Here is a 20,195-nt window from a genome sequence, read left to right as displayed (position 1 = left end):
AAACTGTCCAGATGACCTTAGTGAAAAATGTTGGATTGTATACCTGGATTATTGAGCATGGACTTTGTTGTTTTCAACCAGTTTGACAAGACTGTCAACAAGGAAGAGGGCTGGCAATGGAGGAGGGGGTGTACCAAAGAGACCATCTTATCACAAGCAGAACTGGTTTGTTCCACTTTGGAGTAAGCTGTTGGGGGATGAATCAGTTTTGTTATGTGTTTCCTTGACTGATGAAGCCTTCTGGACCGAAGGCGAAATGTTTCAGCACAAAAAAAAAAGAAACTGTCCGGATGACATGACTGAAAAATGTTGGATTTTATACCTGGATTATTGAGCATAGACTTTGTTGTTTTCAAGGTTCTTTATTGTCATTCACATCACATGTGCTACATGAGGTGAAACAAAATTGTGCATTCAAGGTCCTAGTGGCTGGGATAAGAATCAGTATATCCAAATCTGAGGCCATGGACCTCAACAGGAAAATGGTGGATTTCGTTCTTTGGATCGAGGGTGAGGTTTTGCCTCAAGTGGAGGAGTTCAAGTATCTCGGGGTTTTGTTCACGAGTGAGTGAAGAATGGAGAGTGAGATTGACAGATGGATTGGTACAGCGTCTGCAGTATTGCGGACTCTGTACCAGTCAATTGTGGTGAAGAGGGAGCTGAGCTGTAAGGCAAAGCTTTCTGTTTACCTGTCTATCTACAGTATGTTCCTACCCTCACCTCTGGTCATGAACTCTGAGTAGTGACCGAAAGAATGAGATTGTGGATACAGGTGGTTGAAATGAGTTTCCTCCGCAAGGTAGCTGGACTCTCCTTTAGAGATAGTGTGAGAAATTCAGCCATCCAGGAGATACTCGGATTAGAACCACTGCTCCGCCACATCGAAATGAGCCAGTTGAGGTGCGTCGGGCATGTCTGACTGGGAGGAGACCCAGGGAAGACCTAGGACACGTTGGACAGACTATGTCTCTCGGATGGCCTGGGAATGCCTTGGAATCCCCCCAACCCACCCCCACCCACCCACCCCCCCCATAAGAGCTAGAAGAGGTGGCTGTGGAAAGATATGTCTGGGCCTCCCTGCTCAAGATGCTTCCCCACAATCCGACTTCAGAACATGCAGAAGATGATGGATGGATGGATGGATGGATGGATGGATGGATGGTCCGAATGACATCAAAAACGTCAAAAATATACAAACTGGATTCCAAAAAAGTTGGGACACTAAACAAATTGTGAATAAAAACTGAATGGTATGATGTGGAGATTGCAAATGTCAATATTTTATTCGTAATATAACATCGATGACAGATCAAAAGTTTAATCTGAGTAAATGTAACATTTTAAAGGAAAAATATGTTGATTCAAAATTTCACAGTGTCAACCAATCCCAAAAAAAGTTGGGACAAGTAGCAATAAGTGGCTGGAAAAAGGAAATTGAGCATATAACGAACAGCTGGAAGACCAATTAACACTAATTAGGTCAATTGACAACATGATTGGGTATAAAAAGAGCTTCTCAGAGTGTCGGTGTCACTCAGAAGCCAAGATGGTAAGAGGATCACCAATTCCACCATTGTTGTGCAGAAAGACAGTGCCGCAATACCAGAATGGCGTTACCCAGCGTAAAATAGCAAAGACTTTTAAGTTATCATCATCAACCATGCATAACATCATCAAAAGATTCAGAGAATCTGGAACAATCTTTGTGCGTAAGGGTCAAGGCCGTAAAACTCTACTGGATGCTCGTGATCTCTGGGCCCTTAAACGTCACTGCACCTCAAACAGGAATGCCACTGTCAAGGAAATAACAGAATGGGCTCAGGAATACTTCCAGAAAGCATTGTAAGTGAACACAATCCACCGTGCCTTCCGCCGTTGCCAGCTGAAACTCTACAGTGCAAAGAGGAAGCCATTTCTAAGCAAGCTCCACAAGCTCAGACGTTTGCACTGGGTCAGGGGTCATTTAAAATGGAGTGTGGCAAAATGGAAGACTGTTCTGTGGTCAGATGAGTCACGATTTGAAGTTCTTTATGGAACACTGGGACGCCATGTCATCCGGACCAGAGAGGACAAGGATAGCCCAAGTTGTTATCAACGCTCCGTTCAGAAGCCTGCATCACTGATGGTATGGGGTTGCATGAGCACTTGTGGCATGGGCAGCTTGCATGTCTGGAAAGGCACCATTAATGCAGAGAACTATGTTCAGGTTCTAGAACAACATATGCTCCCATCTAGACGTCATCTCTTTCAGGGAAGACCATGCATTTTTCAACACGATAATGCCAGACCACATTCTGCAGCAATCACATCATCATGGCTACGTAGGAGAAGGATCCGGGTACTGAAATGGCCAGCCTGCAGTCCAGATCTTTCACCTATAGAGAACATGTGGCGCATCATAAAGAGGAAGGTGCGACAAAGAAGGCCCAAGACGATTGAACAGTTAGAGGCCTGTATTAGACATGAATGGGAGAGCATTCCTATTTCTAAACTTGAGAAACTGGTCTCCTCTGTCCCCAGATGTCTGTTGAGTGTTGTAAGAAGAAGGGGGGATGCCACACAGTGGTAAAAATGGACTTGTCCCAACTTTTTTGGGTTTTGTTGAAGCCATGAAATTTGGAAACAGCAGATTTTTCCCTTAAAATGATACATTCTCTCAGTTTAAACTTTTGATCTGGGATTTGTGTTCTATTCTGAATAAAATATTACAGTAGATGTTGGCACCTCCTCATCATTGCATTCAGTTTTTATTCACAATTTGTTTAGTGTCCCAACTTTTTTGGAATCTGGTTTGTAAAATACACAAGAAACACTATACAAGAATCTTAGATATACGCTAAACACTAAAAATGTAAAATAATATGGTATATTAAACAGCAGCCTGAACATTTAAGACGGCCACGCTATCTCTTCAAACTTAGCAATCCTGAAAAAATACTAACGCACAATTTGATTTACAGATATTGAAGTGAAATTTGATGTGGCTCAGTTATTGCCAACACCAGGTCCAGGTATTAACAGGTTGATTTTTTAGTTTAAAACATTGGCATGCAAGGTGGTGTGCATTATTTCAAACAGTTTTATTTTTGGAAAATACTGTACAAGAGCAGTGTATACCTTCCATATAGATTTGAGGGAACAGAATACTAATGTTTTGGAATCAGTTACCACTCTAAAATGTAGAACAAAATCATCACAGCTTGATGAAGTAATCTGAGATAAGCCTTTTAAAAAACCTACGAAGATGTTGAATATTTTAGATAAAAAGAAAATACTACAGACTCTATAAAACGAAATGTCATTTATCGCTCACTTTGATTCAGTGATTTTAATTAGCCCACACAGTCCAGAAGACACATCATTCTGCAAATTATTTAAACAACATTTCAGAGCCAAAAGCGGCTCCTGCTCTCATTTACATTCAGCCACAATATTAGCTTACCTGGCTGATATCCATGCGTGCATCACAGCTCAGTGGCTGCGTCGACATGAGTCCATTTGAGCCAATCACAGTGGAGAGCAAACCCCTCTCATTAATCTTCTGAATGGTGGTGCCATCCACGAAGTAGACAACACCTCTCTTATCCACTGCAATACCTGAGCGGGCAAGGGAGAGAAAGAGAGGCAGAATGAGCTTTTGGAAATGATGGCACAGAGAACGAGTGGAGAAACTGAAAAAAAAAGAAGAATATGAGAAATGAAGAACACTAAGTGAGAAAGAGAAGCAAAGAGGAGAGCGAAGAGGGCTTGGGCGAAGCATCCGACTCAGTTAGAGATTCAGCTCAGCAAGTGACTGTCTTATCAAAAGCACTGCGCCACAGAAATGTAATTATATTTCCATTCCGGAGCCCACTAAAGGGATTAGAACAATGCAACGGGAGGAAGAAGTTATTTGTCACATTAGATGTGAGCAGGGTGCCGCAGTGAACTTTTGACATTTGATGCTTGTGCAAATGTGCATTATAAATGGGCATGTGCTCTTCAAACACACACGAGGACGTGTGTGGATATGTTTACCCTTTCTTGGCACAGTCCATATGGACACAAGCTTAGCAAGTGTATACTGCTACGAGAAGCATACACTTGAACTCTCCTTGCAGAGGAGCTCTGTGGTGTGGAGCGAGCAAAGATGGAGGTAAAGAAGTAAATCCAGGTATTAAAGGTCAGGGCAGGCTATGAATTATCTGTTATGATGAGAAGTGACCTTCATTCCCATCTCATCTCCATATACAGAATAGATCTTTGACTCAACTCTTCGCAATAATATCCAGCAGCTCAACCCTCACCTCGTACTGCGCCAATTCCGCTTGATTGTTTTCACTTAGCATCTGCGACAATAAGCCATATTTTAGTATTCCTGCCATCTATCTTCAGCTCAATCATTTCATTTACAAACACATTTTGTTTATGGCTTATCATTAAGTTGTGTCACATTTATGCCGAGGCCTTTTCATCTCCAGCATGCCTCAGAGGACTTTATGGGAGACAAAACCTAAAAATCAATCAGTGTAAATAGAGTGCAGTCTGAAAGTAAAATAATAAAATGCTACGGGGAGGCTTGATGGAGGGTTAAAAACAGATTTATATATAAATCCATTAGCAGCTTAATTGAGCCATTTTTTATCAGTTCAGTCTTGTTCCTGAGCTAATTTGATGATTTGCCCAAATGGAGGTATGAAGCATATGTTGTTTTAAAATAAATAAATGAATAAAAATCCCTCAGACAGACTTTGTCATGTAGCACTTCCAACAAATATTTGTTTTAAGGTCAACTAAAAACTACAACTTCATGCTTTAGGGTTAGGGGTAGGGTTAACCCTAACTCTAAACTGAGAACGTGCCCCATCATCTAATTAGCTGCTAAATGTTTCTGCGTGCTGTGTTCTATGGGACAAAGGAGAGGAAAGCAAATTCAGAGTTTTCGAAGTGGGGTTGCAACGGAATTGCAATCCGTAACCATTATCTTACTTGCAGTATAAATTGCATAGAAGCTTATTATTTTGCTGAGTTAGGAAAAACGTTATTTCTAGAGAGACTGAGTAACAGCCAAAATATTAGATTCATGATGTCTTAAAAGTTTAAAACAAATACAGTACTACTAATAATAAAACCTTATAACAATGGGTGCAAACACTTACAAATCTCAACATCACTGTCACTTGTGAATAACAGGGATTTTTACAGGTGATGTGAATTGTGTTGTTGTGTGCATGTGCACAGTGTGATTGGGATTAGTAGAGCAACTGTGCACTCACACAGTTCTGCTAGATGCATCACATTATTGTACTTTTGTACCAAAGAAAAAGTTGAAAAAAAGTTATATTTGTGTATGAAGAATGCATCTCCAGTAGACTCTTGTTTTAGTGAACTCTTCTTTTATGACAATTTCTCCTGTTTAGTGGTACTGTTGCTTCATTAGCGACCCCTGTTGTTCATGAGGAGAACTGCAGCAGCACCAGCAAAACAGCAACAAACACAAAAAGTGTGCTTCACCTTGGTTGTGAGAGTAAACCAATATTCTAATTACAAGGTTCACGTGTTTTTATTATCAATAATATACTAAATGTATTTTGCTGCTAACTGCTCTGAAATAGTGTTAAGTGCATCAGCTGCTTGAAACATTTTTAATTTGGGGCATTTGGCAACTGTGGCTGAGTGGTTAAAGCAGTAGCTCGCCAATGAGAGTTGGGGGTTCCATTCCACTAATATGCAGTCACATGTTGAAGTGACTCTGGGAAAGACACTGAACCCCTTTATTGCAAGCACTGTGCATATAAAAGTATTTACTCAGATTACCTTTGTAGAGGCATAGTAAAGTGCTGGATGAATGTGTGTGTGGAAGTAAATGAGGGCACAGATAGTGTGGTAAAGTAAATGGTAAACGGACTGTACTTATATAACACCTTTCTATCTTATCAAGATACTCAAAGCTCTTTACACTTCAATCTGTGCCTCATTTACCCATTCATACATCACTCCACTAGATCTATTCAAAGACTAATCAGAGCTTTATCACATTCATTCACCAATGGGACACACATTGGAGGCAATGGGGTTCAGTGTTTTTCCCAGGGACACTTCAGCATGTGACTGCTGGTGGAATCGAACCCCCAACTCTTGAATTGGAGGACGATTGCTCCAACCACTCAGCCACAGCCGTCCCAAAAAGTGCTTTATGTATCTATTTCTAGTATCCTGTTGGATAAAAAGGGTGCTATATAAATACAGTCCAAATATCAGGATACTCTCAGGACATTATTACCTGCAGTGTTCCCTCAATGAGGACTGAACTAGGCAAAAGGGCCTTCTCCTATTCCGCTCCTGTTTCCTGGAACATCTTACAAAAAGATTTGAAGCTCTCGACCTTGACCTCTCTAAGTGTCTTTAAAAATCTGTTGGACACCTGGCGGGGTCCAATGCTGACATGTTCCTGTTTTTAGTTTTCTACATTTGTCTTGGAATCTAGCTGTTTTTTGTTTTGTTACCTTTTCCTTTTAGCCATCCTATTTGTTAAAAACAAAACAAAAAAAAAAACTGTAGTATGTTTTTTTTATAACTGTTTATTGTTGTTGCTGTTGTCCATTGTTGTCATCTTTCTTTGTTGAAATCAGGTCTCTCTTGTAAATGAGTCCTCGAGGCTCAATGGGATTTACCTGTATAAATAAAGGTTGATTGATATCAATTCACCATTTACTGTAATTTTCTGCCTTGTTTTTGTGAATTGTTGATTGATTCAAGATGTATGAAACAATAATTTTTAAACAATACTTAATTGTGAAGTATCATTGTTTTAATAAGTCAGTAAAATTAGTCTGTATAAGTGACATACAGTCATTCCTTTTGTTAGTTGTTTGAAACTGAATTGCAATGAAGTGTGTTGTCAAAATTTGTGAAAATATATCATGCCCAATTCAAAAGTGGGCATATTGGTTGAAGGATGTTAGAAATGCAATAGCCAGGAAAAAGACAAAGAGGAGATATATGGATGCAGTTAGAGAGGACATGGAGGTAGTTGGAGTGAGGACAGAGTGAGATGGAGGAGGATGACTCGCTGTGGAGACCCCTGAAGAAGGAAAAGCCAAAAGAAGAAGAAGAATTCAAAGAGCCTGCATTAACTAATTTTATTTTGCCTTATTTTGTTTCTGGTACTCAAATATTTGCTCAACAGAAGGGTGTTTAGTCCTCTTTAGGGGAATAATTAGTTCAAAAGTCTTTGTGCTTTACTTTAAAGTTAAATTGCATGTTTTAACAGCTTTGTAATAGAAATCTTTTATTGTTAAATTGCCCATGAGTAATAAATAGTTACATAATTCACATAATAAAATTAAGTTATGACTTTGAGGTTTATGCATTATTGTAAGTGGGTCTTTAAGCATCATTTCAAATAGTGATGTGTTCCTTCAGGGGTTCTGTAGTCTGGTGATCTGACCCTGCAGGAACACACTGTGATACATATGAACAATGAAGAGACACAATTAGTATGCAGAACACCAGACAGCCCTCTCTCATTAAGTTATTTTTAATAATTTCCCCTGACAGTTCTCTGTGCCTTTCACTTCTTGAACTATGGCATCTGACAGTGTCCTTTCTTTGTCCCGTCTGTCCTTTATCTATCTCTGGTGTTCAACGTGCAAACCCTCCCCCAGATTGAGGCGAAAGCGAGGAGCATCGTCACTGCAGCCAGAGTCACAAACGTCCTCACACCAGGCCCAAACTCTGCAGCGACCCACGTGAGTCATAAATTGCACAGGTGAAGTGGCGTGGCGGACGGGAGGTGGGCAGGAGGAGGGCCAGGGTCAGTGTGTTTCCTCCAGAGGCCAGGAGGTGAAATGCAGAGCTCTCCCTCCTGGCCCCTTCATCATACCTCTGACACAGACAGATTACACCGCCCACGCAGCATCACCCTCCCCTCAAACAGCACCTTTTCTCTCCTCTACTAGCTCTCCTCACTTGCTCTCCATCATTCCTCACTTGATCTTTTTCTGCTCTTTTTTTCACCCATGCCCTCTTTGCCCCTTCTTGTTTCATTTTTCTTCCCATCCTTTGCTTCCTGTTTTGTTGCCACGCTCGCAAGTTGTAATCAAATTGATCTTCACCTTTGCAGTAACGTCCGGGTCAGCTTTATTTCATACTGTTTTTTTTTGTTGTTTCTTTCTTTCTTTTTACTCATCTTCAGTTCCTCTTGGCCTTAACGTTTCCTTTCTTGTCACTGGGTATTATGCAGGAAGTGCATCTCATCCCACTGCACAGTCTGAGCCTACTTAAACCTCAAATTTGGCACTTTTTACTCCGTGGCTGAATAGCGTTTGTTGTATTCTTCCTACTTTTTGTTCACTTTCCCATCCATTACTACTCTAGCCACTTCTACACCGAACCTGTCCCTGATCTTAGAGCTCATAAATCCTGCACAAGGACATGACGAGGCAGACAGGACTTTCTCTCAGTGCTGATTTCTCTTCTCTCTTTTCGTTCCTGTCCATGAATATCACCCGTTCTCCTAGCCCACATTGGTTTCATTGACTTTAGTCCTAAATTCCCTTTTATACCATCCTCCTCCTTCTTTTTATTGTTTATTTGATCTCATCCTCAGGTTCAACATCTCTTCTGTTCACACCAGAAAGCTCTAAACTGCTGCCATTTTATTTTGAACAATAAACCCTGGACCAGACCAGATTATTCATCATCCCAAAATCACCACAATGCACAAAGATCACTATTATTGCTTTGTGTGAGGATTTATACCAGTTTGTTTGTTGCTTAAGAGTATTTCTCCACGTTCATTGAAGAGGCAGTAGATTAGTTCAACGTTCTCGTTGTCAGGAGATAAGGCTGCATGCTGCTTTAAGGGAATTTACAGCCGCACTCTGTATCCAAAGGAAACTCAGAAGACTTCAGAAGATTTACTGTTTTCTCCCTGGGTTAACTCTGCCACTAAGATCTTCATGTTTAGGCAAGCCGTTCTGGAGGAGGAGGCGTGATTGAGATGTACAGACATTTGGCATGATTTGGAGGTCTGGATTTTTATCACCAAAACTGAATTAGACTGAGGTACACTGACCTTGGGGAAAACAGTGTAGTGAAGCACGATACAGTTCATCTATTCACATTCAGCTCAAATTTAAAGAAGTGCAGCCAGAAAAAAAAATCAAATAAAGTCATGCCAAAATATTTGGACAGGAGTTAAAAGGTGGAGGGAGATAAGACAAAGATGCATGATGAGAACTGCCTAAATTTACCAGTCCAGGCCAATCTCTCTCAGTCCAAAGATCTCTTTGTAATGTGTCCCGGTCAAAACAATATCAGTCGTAACGACCCCCCTGTGGCATCACAATCCAATCCAATTGGATTAATGCCTCGCAGAGGGCATTCGGAAAGAGTCTTGTTGTCTTGATTACAGATATTTACAGAGAAAAAGCCACAAGGGACAATTCTAATCAGATAACAAGACAGAAATGAAGAAAGGTGTAAGGTAAGAAATCAGACAAGGTGAGAATGACTAATTATAACATAAGCAGGGGATCTGTGTCTTGTTTAGATCTATCATCATATGGTGTTACTGTGAGCACTGTCTGCTAACACCTGAACCTATAGGTGGCAGGAAGTCAGCCTTCTGGTATTGTTCAAGTTTCTCCATCTTTGAGTTGTCACATTTCAAAACATCACAATAAAAGTGTCAAATGTGCTGAACATGCAAAGAACTACAGTATCTGTATAGGTTCATGTTTGTCATTTGGGAAAAAAACAACAATCTAGTGTAAATCTCGATGTCTTCTGAAAAAGACAAAAAAAAAAATAACGACCTAAAATTTCTTAAATTTATATGGGTACCACTTTACAATAAGGCTCCCCTTTTAGATGGCTAATAAATAGTTTATAGATACGTTATTAATTCCTCTAACATTTCAGACTAAGTTACTACCTTGTAAGCACAATAAGCATTTGTAAACTTTTTTTTAGCATATAATATTGTACTTTATCGCTGCATTACAAGTATTTACAGATACTTATAATGCATATTACATCCTAAAAAAAATTGGTTTACAAATGCTTATCGTGCTCAAAAGGTAGTAATAAGTAGTAAGGTAGTAGTAAGGTAGTAGTCTGAAATGTTAGAGGAATTAATAACGTATCTATAAACTATTTATTAGCCATCTATAAGGGGAGCTTTATTGTATAATGGTACCGGTATATGTAACTCCCAGTGTCTTTCATCCCAGTTTTAGACTAGACTTGTGTTGAGAAATGTCGATGGTCGTTATGCCAGTCTCAGCTACTACCACACCAAGATTTAGCTCATTAACTGTAAAACTGGCATAGATACAAACATGTCTGTGTTTTGTAAAGTTAGTTGGCTGTGGAAGCCATCTTTTATTGGGTTGACATAAAAAAATTTAGTGGCTTCACCTGTATAGCCAACAATATGACATGTTGTAAGTTTCATTAGACTCCAAAGTTCATGCTCAATAATCCAGGTAAAAAAAATCCAACAAAGTTCAGTCAAGTCATTCTTTTATTGAGACGTTTCGTCCTTCATCCAAAATACTTCATCAGTCCAAGGAGCCACAAACTAATTCAGTCCCACAAGCAGTTCACTCACATAGTGGACCAACCAGTTTGGTGGTGATAAGATGGTTTCTGGGGCCTGCCCTCTCCCCTGTCGACTCCTCTGTGGCAGCCATAGCCAAAGTGGTTCAAAACCCCACCACACACACACATAAAAACACACATGCACACACACACACACACACACATTGCCTTTGGTGGCAGGCGATAATAAAAAACTAAAGGATGTGTTCATAGAGGGGAGAGACGTTTAATTTCTTCCTGTAAACCTTTTCACACCAACATGTTCACACAGAGGAGTTTATTTCACACACACATCCCCCCACGTCTAAATCATTCAGTCTGGCCTCCCATAACACCAGGCCCAGTGGGCATTAATGACACTGACGTATTATTACAGCATCTAAACGATGCTAGCTGTTGCTGATTATGGCCGATGGCATTCCTCCACTAAATAACTGTATGTGAGTGACAGGTGAATGTAGACAGATGGACTGGTTCACCTGCGTGGCTGACCCCAGAGACGCACTTGGGCCATATATAAACTCAAACACATTATTCGGGGAAAGCCTGTGAGCTACACTAACAGCTCCGGCCCAATTGGAAGTGAGTAACGCACCATTTCAGTCTTTAGCTGCTCGTGTGCTTTACCAATCACTTTCATCATTTCTAACTCAAAATTCTGGGAGCATGAGGATGTGAATCCTTGTGAAAGCACACACACACACATATACATGTGCAAACCCACAATTCTGTCAGTGGGTGTGTGCAGCCATGCATGCAGTGAAACAGCTTGGCCAAAAAGATAAAACCTGGCAGTTAATCACATTGTGCCCATATGCAAATATACAGCGGGGGTAAATCAGAGTCTGCAGATGGGAAATTCTCACTCCCACTCACATGCGCACACAAGTTTCGTGAGGTCACCCATGAGCACTAAAGAAGGGGTAATAAAACCGCTCACTCAGTTTCAACACTGTGAAACATCACTGTGCACAAGCACAGAATGTGTTACTGTGCTGCACTACAACGTTAAACGATGCTTAGTTATATGTATTTTGTTTGAGCTGCAGTGAATCACATACTGTGCACATTGTGCGCCATGACCTGACGTGCACTTTGAACACTTTTACTGTTGTGCAGGTTGACCCCAGTTTCTTTTGTTCGTCCTAATCCATGGGTTGGCACCATTGGTTTTTCGGCAGTGGCCCTCTGCAGCTTTGACTAAAAATAACATGGAAAAAGTATTTATATTTAAAACTATGATACAAAAATCCAACAAAGGTCAGGTCCTCTGGACGGTTTCTTCTTGATGAAAAGTTTCGTCTTTTATCCAAAAGACTTCATCAGTCTGAGCAGCTGCAACAAACTCAGTCTTATAAAAAGCGTAATCTCATAGTGGATCAAACAGTTTGCTGGTGCTCTGATGGTTCCTGTAGTCCGCCTGCCGCCTGCTCAAATTCCCCAACTAGTCTGAGTCCATCCTGGCCAAAGTGGTTCAAAATAACATATATTAAAATAAAATAATATATTTTGAACCACTTTGGGGTGGCTGTGGCTGAGTGGTTAGAGCAGTCGTCTTCCAATGCAAGAGTTGGGGGTTTGATTCCACCAGCAGTCACATGTTAAAGTGTCCCTGGGCAAGACACAGAACCCCTCATTGCCTGTAATATGGATCCTATCGGTGTATGAATGTGACCTAAAGGAATGATTCGTCTTTGTACAGATAGAGTGCTGTATGAATGGATAAATGAGGACACAGATTTTAGTGTAAAGAGCTTTGAGTATCGTGATAAAATAGAAAGGAACTATATAAGTACAGTCCATTTACCATTGGGCCAGGATGGCCACTATGTTTGTTCCATTCTTCTACCTTGATTATTGAGCATGCATCAGGATACAAAAAGTTAACTGTAGCAGCTTTCGGGTTCAGTTTTCATGTGAATATAATTTTGGTAACCAAATTATATTAAAATGCCTCATTGCACACTATAATATCAAACATATAACAAGTTATTCTCAACTGTAACATATGGTGCAGTCAGAGAGGGTTCACCCCGGTAGTTTTCCAGATATCTTGATATGCAATATTAATTTTCTTGTAAAAGAAAGACAAACGTGTATACACAAATAATTAATGTGTCTTGCAATTAATTATGCATTTAGGCCCCACAGAAGAGACAGTGTATTAGTAATTAGGCCAGAATCAGACACTGCGGCTCATCTAATTACCATCCACTATAAGTTTGTTAACATATTAACCCCCATTAATTAATTATTGATAAATGGTTTTTCTTATGCTATAGCTCCCATCTGCATGCTTATGTTGAGGCAAGCATAGTAGATTTTTTTCTTGTGTTGAATGAAAATTTTTGTGTGAATAAACATTATTTTCCACAAAAATATGCGATTTGGCAGTAATTGCCTTGTTTGATAGCAAAGAAAGATCCAAAGCAATCAGAGAGGCGGCAGACAAACTCAATTATAAAAGCAAGTGAAAAGCTTTGGACTGGAAAGCTATGTGAACGGCTGAGGGGTTTGGATCACTGCAGAGCTGCTGCAGATTATGTTGCACTGTTTAGAACATCAAACAAATGCAAGGAAGTCTATCAAAAGAGGCTTTCTTTCTTTCTTTCTTTCTTACATTTTTCCAACATCATCACCACAGCAAACCATTGAGGTGCTGCATCGGCAAAAAAAGGGGGAAATGAGATCAGATGGGAGGAGAAATCAGAATGGAGGAAATAAACTAGGATTTGCAAACGTGCAGTTCACACAAACGAGACTTCCTGTTTATAAGCACATCAGAACGAGGCTGCACGAGTGTCGTGCATTTATTAGCACCAGCTGCCAAAGGCAAAAGGCAATCAGGTTTTTGCTCGTGTTTATGTGTTTTTTTCGATTGTCTGTAATGTTAGCAAAATATCTCATTAACCAACAATTCAATTCACTTTATTTATATAGCGGCAAGTCTCAACAGAAGTTGTCTCAGGGCACTGAACAGAAACATTCATATATAAAAATAGTAAATTAACTCTATTTATCTGAGAAGCAGATTGCTTTGAATTTAACTCCAGCGCAGAACTCTCATCTTGAGCAACAGTGGAAAGGATAAACTCCCTCATGAGGAAGAAACCTTTAGCAGAACCAGGCTCAGGACAAGTAGCCTTCTGCTTCAACTGGCTGGATTTGGTAGGAACAGATACACAATGGCAGGTCGAGAATCAAGTTAAGATAGAAATAATATCAAATTAAAAACTGTTCAAATTTAGCAAATAATTTAAAGAAATGAGCTCAATTCGTTCTCTAGTAGTCTAAGGTTAAGCATTACAAGCCAACCCTAATGTACATAGACGGTAGCAAACGGTTGCTAACACACGTAGCAGGGGGTTTATTTACCTCTGCTCTTTTTCAACAGGACGGCTCCCAAACATCCTGTGTGTTCATAAGTTTTTCGTGGCGAACCCAAACGCCAGTAGAAGATGCAGACGATAAAAGAAATTGAAACTACTGGACGAACATTAAGATGGCCGTACCTACACGAATGTTGCTGGTCGCCAACGGCACGATTGTTAAGCTGGAAACTGCAATGATTGTGTGGATTATTGCAGGACCCCCCCCCCCCCCCCCATCACTTTTGATACCAACACCAGCTGGACAAAGGTGAAACAACATCGTCTTGGAGCTGCAGTAGACATGAGGCAAATGAGGGATGGGGGGGAACGAACCCAAAGCTGGACCTTCAAACACCTGGTTCAACTACCAAACCAGCATTTAGTGCCAGCAAGAGATGCTTTGACAAATTTCAAAATTGATTTGGATTAAAAAGTGTTTCTCTGCATGGAGAGGCTGCGTCCGCTGACAGCAGGAGTGGAGGAGTTTATTAACACGACGTTCAAAGATCTGATCTACGAGCCGGGGGTCTGCAGGCCTGAACAAGTTTTAAACGTGGACGAAACGGACCTGTTCTGGAAACGGATGTCGTTTCCGGATGCACTTTTATTACGAAGGACGAAGCCAAAGCACCTGGTTTCATCTCGTCTTCATCGCCTTCGTCGTCATCACTGGACAGCTAATTCTTCATCTTCATCTTATCTGGTGAGCATTTAAAATTAATATTTTTAAAAATATTTAAGAGTTTAGAAAATGTTTAGGAACATTGCAAGAGTATGGGAGGGGTTTAAAATACCAATTACATACCTGTATATAAATACTAAAATAAACTACTACTACTTGTGTACATAATTCCATTCCATCTCATATACCAAATGAGATGGTAATGGCAATAACGTTTACAGAACTTGGACTGCTGTGTCCTTACTTTGCGGTTTTTCACTTATCCACTTATTCCAGACTCCCCCCCTCCCCCCCAATGATAAACAAGGGACTACTGTATATACAATATTTACAGTGAGTCTGTCATTTCTCATCAGTTTTAGTTTAAAAAATAAAAAGACAATAAGCAATATACAAGTAATCCTATGTGGGAATCTGTGTTTTTGTTCAGTTATGTCTTTAGATCCGTGCGTTTCCTGCACCCCCCAGTGTGTTCTTCCTCATCGTCAGCTCCTGTCTCACCTGTCTCACCTGTCTTCAGTCTTAACCACCCCAGGTGTTCGTCATTTTGTTTTGTCAGTCTCCCTTTAAATTCAGCGTCTGTATTCTGCATGGTACTTCCCACAGCCTGTCATGTTCTGTTCCTCCATCGTTCCGTTCGTTCCCGTAAGTTTTGCTGCCCAGTCAGCTTTAAAAAAAATAAAAAAATAAAATATAGACACTTTTTATTTTACCTTGGAGTCTCCTGTCTGCCTGAACATGGATTCTACACAACAGATCAAGTCATCCTAGGCCTTATTTCATTCTTTTACTGTGCATTTCAAAATAAAAGCTTCTTTGGATTAACAATGGACCAACAAGCTCTTGAGGAGCAGCAGGTGATAAAGGTGTCCAGGTATCAACAATTACTGGCTCTGATCTGATCCCCAGACCAGCAGCTGATCCTGCCCTCCCAGAGAGCATGCTATCGCTCCACTTTACACTGAACACCACCTGCCCCCATCATTCTCCTTATTCTTCTTTCTGTTAGTGCATTGGAAGAATTAAGGCAGAAACAACCTGCATGGGCACAAGTTGACTCTCTCTCTGCTCATCACATGTTCCTTCACCTCTGAGACCACAAATCCTTCCATCTGTACAAATGTATGTGTGTGTGTGTTTATAACATTCACCTCTTGTAAATGTGATTTATTCCTCCAATGTAGCACAGCTCTACTCCTCCTGTCAGTCTGCCAGCGGCTCCCAGCGAAGGCTGACAGGCCAGCTGCCAGCAGGGGCCATCCCAACCAGTTAAAGGAACATGCATGTCACATTTACCATGATCACACTGAAGTTGTCAAGCTGACATACCTTTAACAAGGTGCCCATAACTAACTGTCTGTCCCTTCATAGTGGAAAGCAAAGTAGGTCTGGGGACCTGCAAGCTGTCAATCAAAAAACAAGCATGTGACTGACTTGCATGAATGTTGCACCTTTGACGCTCGCGCTCAGCCTCTGGCCTTGAGCCTGCATTTCTTATTGACTCTGGGCTTCATTACACACACTGTGAGCTTTAGTAATCTCTCCGAAGCCACTCTACACACTCTGACTACAAACAAGGTGGCTGTCAGTCTGTGTAGTATTCCAGCTAACGCATTACTTCAACTGGCTCCACTTTTCATGGTCCTCAGCCCATTATGGCTGTTTTCCCTCAAAATATCTCTTAGTCTCCCTTCGACTCATGGCTTTGCATGGTTTAGTGCGCAACCCATCGATCTAGCTGGCCCCGTAATCAGAAGCAGAAATATCTTAAAACACTGGAGGTCATCTAAGGACATCAATACCATAAAATGTTTTGAAGGAACAAGGACAAATTAATAAACAACTCGTTCAAACTGACACCAAAATGGATTTAATTTTTAAATGAACATGAATGATGAGTAACAAAACACATTTTTGGCTGGTTATGCTGCAATGTTGTTGCGTTTATTAACCAGTTTGTTCCCACTTTGTTTCCAATAACTGGTAGGGTAATGGTTGGTATGTCTAATATGTATTATGCATCTTTTCCCAGTGCATACGTGGGTTTACTCCAGGCACTCTGGTTTCTTCGCACAGATGAATTTGATGCATGCTAGGTCCATTGGTAACTAAACTGTCACAAGGTGTGTGCTGACTGTGAATGCTGTCTGTCTTGATTGTCTCCTATGTGTTCCTGCGGTGTAGAAAGAACCAGTCCAGGGTGTTTAATTCACCCAATGACTGCTGGAGATAAGCACCAGCTCCTTACAACCATGCATGGAAAAGCAAGTAAAGGAACGGGATGAATGCTGCTTGAAAAGTTTGAAGATGGAAACTCTAAATGGTCTGCTTGGGTGAAAATGTCAGTAGGCTGCACTGGTTGTGCTTTTAGTTGACTTACATATCCAGTTGTGGGTGTTGTCTATGAGCTTAAGAAGACCATCTCTGCAACTGTGACCTGTTTTATCTTCAGGTTTTGCCACTAAAGAGGTTCCTGTGATGGAAACGGGCTGGTGCTTGAGCTGGTTCGTTACAGTTAAGAACTGGTTTGGATTTCCACAACCAGAGAGCTTTGAGCTGTGTCGTCACATCACATCCAGAGCATTTGGGCTTAAATTAGGCAGAGTTAACGTGTAACTATTTTAGGATTTTTAAACGTGACACATTTTTCATTGGTTGCCGTTCTTCATAAAGCGGTTCTTTGCTGTGACCCAGCAAATATTTGGTGTTGAGTTAGAACCATTTTTTCAGTCTTACTGCCAGAACTTACAGCGGTAAAAGCAGGAAGAGCTGATGTTAAGTGAGCTCTGGCTCTGGTTAAACCCTGAAACATTTTTAATGGGAAAAAAAAATGTCCTCTCTCTGAATGTGGGACTTGGGTTGGGAGACACAGTTTTGATAGGAACATTTCATCTCATCAAACACAAACAAACCAATCAATCAATAAATAAATCAGATTCTCTTTTCAAATTTCACTAATCTGTTTAATTTTGTTAATACGCTGATATACTGTATCAATAGAAATAAAAAAATAAAAAAACTCAGATTTGTCTCAATTTATCACGACCAAAGAAAAAACCGACAGCAATAAGAAAAATTTACCCTCAAAACAAAACTCCACTGCTCTAAAGCAGGAGTGGAAAACAATGAGTTTTTTTTTTATTAAACAACCATTTTGACTAAAGTAAGGGGATTAATGAGCAACAAACTGAACTGAAGCAAGAGCTTGTGCGTCCATCATACACAAAGTCAAATCATCTGCAAAGATACACAAAGATTGGCTCACTCTTGGAAAAATTAATCACTAAAATTTGTTGATTTTATGTAAAAAAAATATGGATTTTTTTTCTTCTTTTAATGATGACAAGTGCATAATTGTCAGGCTTACATAAAATATAACAATAGCCTTAGCCAAATACACATACTAACTGTAAACTGTTGTTAGTTTTAACATTTAGTACACGTTGCACCGTCGTATAAGTCACATCAGTCCAAATAAATCTAACAAAGTGGAAAAAAAAACATAAATAGGTCCATTTGCCGCGTAAGTCACATCTATTATGCATCACCGCTGACACCTTGGAAATGTCGGCCGGTGTTGTGCTAAAAATTGGTTGGCTGCTAAATGGTGGCCGCAGGAGCGTGCATGGGGTTACATTAACAAGACTTTAACAAGATTAACACTTGAAAACAATTATTTGTTTGCTCGACATTATAGCAAAGGTGTGTCTCGGTTTAACTTTTCCTTAAAATGCAATTTAATGGTCAAATCAGCTGCGTTTCAAAAGCCGATTCTTGGCTGTGGGAGAGTGCAGAGGTAGGACTCGCTGTGTATTTCTTCTAAATTTACTAAGATATCTACCTAAAAACAATTGTTTGTTTGCTCAACATTATATTAAAGGTGTGTCTCAGTTGAACTTTTCTTTAATAAATGCACTTTAACGGTCAAATCAGCTGCATTTTGTCTTGGCGTAACGGCAAAATGCAGCTGATTTGATGTTTGCTCCAGGAGTTGTGGAGCGAGACAAAGGTGGTTTGGTATGGCAAGCCATGTGTCTCATTAATAGCCACTTTTACCTATTGAGACACTTGGCTTGCCATATTACTCAAGGGCCCTATAGCAGCTGAACATGGTAGTGTTCACTATTTTCCATGTCCGAATGAATAAAATCATCAGATCTCAGCCCAAAACTGTGTTATAAATATGGAGGGGGGGGGGGGGTGTATTCGTCACTTCGGTGTATTACAGGATTTGCAAATTTATGCAAGAGGTGCAACTTATAGAGCAAAAAATACGGTAGTTTGCTTTTTGTTATATTTTAGACAGTCACGTTTGTCAGTGCAACCACTGCCTTTGAAAAAACAGTTTCAAGATTATTATTTTTTTAATTTACTCTAAAGCTTATGGGACAAATTATTTAAAAAAAAAAAGAAAAAGTGTGCACGATATGAAGAAAATGTTCACACAATTAGCATTCCACTTGATTAATCTATAAATGGGATCTTGACTGAAACATTTTTTTTCTTTACAAATCTGTGATTATTGCTGATTAATTAGCATTTGCTGCACATATACATTAAAAAAAAAGCAAGAACAACTGTTGCAAAGAGGGAATTGCAATGAGCTGGAGAAGTGAGACAATTTATTCATCTAATTCGAGTGACAGTGAGGCCTCCCGCTGGATTGGACTCAGTTGTTTTACTCTCGCGCATCAGATGGCGGCCACCTGAGACCCAGAGTGAGGATGGAGCCGCCTCGCTGCTTACGCTGGTGTCCTCACAGCTTTTTCTGATGGGCTTCTCACCAGGTCTTTCCCTTCCCATGGTAAGCAGAATCTGTAGTGCCTGGACCTATCCTCCCAGCACCCGTCGCTCTGCTCTCCCACTGATTACATTTCTGCGATTGGACTCCGACTTTCAGCGCCGCTCTGCCTAGCGAGAAAAATGTCCTCACTCCTGAGGAAGGAGGCGATAATGGTGGTCACTCAGTGGGAGGCGCAGAGGGGCTTCTAATGTCTGGTGTGTTGAAAACTATTGTATAGTTTTCACAAAATAATGGTTTGCACTTTTAGAGGAAAAATCAACCTTTTTTTTTTTAACAGGTTTTTTTTTTCAGGAAATCTCTCTAATGCCACCCAAGTCTGTCTTGACAAAAAAAAAAAAAGAAAAATTCAAATCAGAAAGATTCTCTTAACATTTTTAATACATTTGCAATTTAAACACCCAACAGTTCTTGTAGAAATTTATTTGAACCAACATTTTAAACTAAGATCCTATAATATTAAGAAATAAAGCCTTTCTAGTAAAACCATGATCTTCATCAGAACAGCAAGATTTTGTGCCATCTATAAGCTCCTAGAATAAGCGTTGTATATGCCACAACTCTTAAATCAAATTTTAGCAAACTATCTGCAAAACCGATAAAGTATATGCACAAAGTTTGTTTTCTCAGTCATCCAGGTATATAACAACAAAAAAGGTTGAATCATGTCATCTGGACTTCGTTTTTTTTGTTAAAAGGAAACGTTTCGCCCCTCATCCAAGAGGCTTCGTCAGTCTGAGGCCTAGCCAGATGG

The 20,195-nt window shown here is 40.2% G+C and overlaps 1 protein-coding gene across 1 annotated transcript in view; it reads right to left on the bottom strand.

The window, feature by feature from the left end:
- The window catches only part of tenm1 (teneurin transmembrane protein 1), a 439,293-nt gene that overhangs the window by 73,016 nt on the left and 346,082 nt on the right, over positions 1 to 20,195 (bottom strand). Inside the window, exon 23 of the mRNA XM_037675401.1 lies at positions 3,443 to 3,597. Within this exon, the coding sequence (XP_037531329.1) occupies positions 3,443 to 3,597 (155 nt within the window). The remainder of the gene's footprint in view (positions 1 to 3,442; positions 3,598 to 20,195) is intronic.

This window comes from Nematolebias whitei, chromosome 4 (genome assembly GCF_014905685.2).
Source record: "Nematolebias whitei isolate Nwh7 chromosome 4, NemWhi1, whole genome shotgun sequence".
Classification (NCBI taxonomy): Eukaryota; Metazoa; Chordata; class Actinopteri; order Cyprinodontiformes; family Rivulidae; genus Nematolebias; species Nematolebias whitei.
The sequence above is the reverse complement of the archived record's forward strand: the minus strand, read 5'-3'. Positions and strand labels throughout refer to the sequence as shown.